The 3,170-nt window shown below is 43.0% G+C and overlaps 1 protein-coding gene across 2 annotated transcripts in view; it reads right to left on the minus strand.

The window, feature by feature from the left end:
* CTPS2 (CTP synthase 2) overlaps positions 1–3,170 on the minus strand; it is a 129,787-nt gene that overhangs the window by 94,445 nt on the left and 32,172 nt on the right. For both annotated transcript variants that reach the window (XM_027775459.1, XM_027775458.1), the window contains exons 9-10: positions 2,205–2,293; positions 642–736 (exon numbers count right to left, since the gene is read on the minus strand). In XM_027775459.1, the coding sequence (XP_027631260.1) occupies positions 642–736; positions 2,205–2,293 (184 nt within the window). The remainder of the gene's footprint in view (positions 1–641; positions 737–2,204; positions 2,294–3,170) is intronic.

Here is a 3,170-nt window from a genome sequence, read left to right on the forward strand (position 1 = left end):
CGCCGCAATCCCTTCTCCTCCATTTTCCTCTTGGGATCTTGGGCATGCACGCACATGCACCCAGTGTGAGTTTTAAGCCACCAGGTCGGGGACGCGAACCGCGGTCGACTACATGGGAGTCCAGCAACATAGCCAATACGCTAACTGCTGGTTCCCAAATTAATGATTTTTTAAAAGTTCAGATAGTATACAGGGTCTACAAAAAGTTTATGAAAAGTGTGTATTATGAAAAACAGATTTCAAAATATGTTTGCACAAAAAACACTCTGATACCTTCATTTCATTTTTCCATGAACACTCATGAAGCCCCCTCATAAAGCTTTTTAGCTTTACAGGCAATCTGGCTCTTAAACTCTGCTGCTGTACCACAAAAGCAGCCATAGACAACAAATAACCAAGATGTGGCTGTGTGCCATGAAAGCCACACTCACAAAAAGCAGGCCACCAACCAGAGCTGGCCTGCAGGAGAGTTGGCTGACTATTTCGTGTCTGATAGTTTGCGGGATAGTCTGTAGTAGACTATTGGGCACCTGAATTTTCAAATCCAAGTTGACATCTTCAGAATAACAAACTATTGTTACCCCTACTAGACGCAAGAAATCTAATAACCTCATAGTTAGTGTCAATAAACATGAGTTTACCCAGAAAAGGAATCTTCTTTGTCCTTGCCCAAGAAATCGCCTGCAGTTTTCCCAATGTTCCTCTGATTCCAAAGCCTCCAGGTACCAAAATACCACTGAAATCGATAGAAGATGAGGGTAAATTTGACCATCTATTATTTTTATTTTTAAAACTTATGTTTTGAGCCATTCATGCTTACTGATCCTAAATCTAATGCTTGGCATAATCACTAATGAATATGCTTTGAGGTCTTTCTCTCTCTCTCTCTTTTAGGTTTCTGCTATAGGGCATGTGCACTTGCCAGAGAGACAGACAGAGAAGGAAAATGGGAAATCACCCCCCAGGGGAATAACCCTGCGATCCCTTCTCCTCCATTCTCCTCTCAGGATTTTGAGCATGCATGCACACATGCCTGGTATGTTTTTCAAGCTGCCAGGACCAGGACTTGAATTGTGTGGCCAGTCATGTAGGATCCGGACCTTAACCACCATGTCGCCTGCTGACCCCAAGGTCTATTTTCAAAACTGATTACATGATTTCATATCCTGAACTTCCTTACTGAAGCCCTGCCAGCATTATGGAGAAGTTGAAACAAGTTGTCACAAATCACCTGAATATACATTTTCTTCTAGGTTTTTATGGCATCTGAACATAGTAACTCAGAAATTCAGTTTCATTAAGAATGGCATTTGAAGATGACTCAATAAAAATATGTTACATTTCTTTTTAAAGCACTATAATAAAAATGTTAAGATCATTAAGATCTCTTACATAACCAAAGAGTTAAGCTGTTAAAAACAGCTTAAGATTTCAATTGCTAATTAAATATGGAATGAAAATGTCTTGGCTGAGGGCCAACCAGTGGCATGGTGGTTAAGGCAACTGGATCCCACATGGCCAACTAAGGCAGTTCAAGTCCGAGACCCAGTGTGTGCGCATGCCCAAAATCCCAAGAGGAGTGTGGAGGAGAAGGGACTGCAGTATGGCCATCTCTCCAGGGATACTTTCTCACTTTCCTCCCTCTCTCGCTCTCTCTCTCTGTCTCTCTCCAGTGAGCACATGCACCCTATAGCAGATTTAAAAGCAACAAAAAAAGGGACACTATGAAAATGTCCTGGCTAGAAAACAAATTGCCTTTCAGGCAAACCTCAGTTGAAAAGAACAGGAAGAGTTCCAGAGAAAAACCAGGAAGCCCATGCTATCCTCACGATACAATGCTGCCCCCAAGAGTTCTTTCTGGAATCAACCCCAAATCAAAATATATGGAAAAGAAAACATAATGAAGAGAGAAAGGCTGCCACTCTTGTACTTTAAGTCTGTACAGGTAAAATCCACCTCTGCATCTTTCAGCCGAACTAGCACTTTCCTGCCACAGTGTCCCCATGCTCCCCAAATTAACCCCTTTCCCCTGCACATGCAACATTAACTTGCTTTCAAAGCAATGCCATGTGAATGCAGCACAACCACCTGCAAAGACCCAAAGTACCCCAAACAACCTTACAAAATGCATAAAAATGGGTAAATTGGATCATTATGGGAAAAGCACAGAATCCTATCTGGTGTGGATGGTCCACGGTACTCACTCAGCTTTGCATAGCTTCCGCCAAGCTTCATGGAATTTCCCAGGGTCCTCAGATTCGGTGCTCTGCTCCAGGTCAATGGAGTCTATGTACTAAAAAATAGCCAACAAATAAAACGAACATTTGAGAAAACTGAACATTTGAAGATATTAGAGCCAGCTAATACTATGACTCAACTGTTGAATGTTTACTTATTATATAAAAACTTAACTTGGCACGGGGGATGGAAAAATATCATTTGGGGCCAGCTCGTGGTGTGGTGGTTAAATAGCTTCATCCCACATACCCAACTACATGGTTCAAGTCCTGGATCTGGTAGCTTGGATAACATGCTGGGCATGTGTACATGTGTGCCCAGAATCCCGAAAGGAAAATGGAAGAGAAGGAATTGTGGCATGGCCATCCTCCTGGAGGGTGATTTCTCACTCTCTCTATGGCAAGTGCTCATACCCTACAGCAAAAATTAAAAAAACAAAAACATAACCTGTCTTGTGGCTCTTAGGATCTTCCAGCGAGATTACAAAACCAAATAACCAGGCCTCCACACCACAGTGTGATTATGGCTATGATGGGCAAAGCAGAGAATGCAGGGCCGGCAGATGGCGTGGTGGTTAAAGGTGCTGGACTCCCACATTGTCGACCATGGTTCAAGTACCAGACCTGGTGGCTTGCTTCCTCACTTTCTCTCACTCGCTCTCTCTATCTCTCGCTCTGATCCTCTCTGGTCAAATTACAATAAATAAATACACAATAATAAAATTTTAAAAAGCAGGGAATGCTGCCAAGTAACTAGGTGCCATATGTGACCAAGAACTGGACGCAAGGAAAGCAAAGGAGACATGACATCAGGGAAGGGCTGTGGGGAGGCAATATCCCAGAAGCGGAGCCCTTAGGTTGAATAGAAGTCAGGTGAGCATGTGCCTGTGTGTGTGTGTGTGTGTGTGTGTGTGTGTGTGTGTGTGAGAGAGA

This window comes from Tupaia chinensis, unplaced genomic scaffold, assembly GCF_000334495.1.
Source record: "Tupaia chinensis unplaced genomic scaffold, TupChi_1.0 Scaffold000567_1, whole genome shotgun sequence".
Lineage (NCBI taxonomy): Eukaryota > Metazoa > Chordata > Mammalia > Scandentia > Tupaiidae > Tupaia > Tupaia belangeri.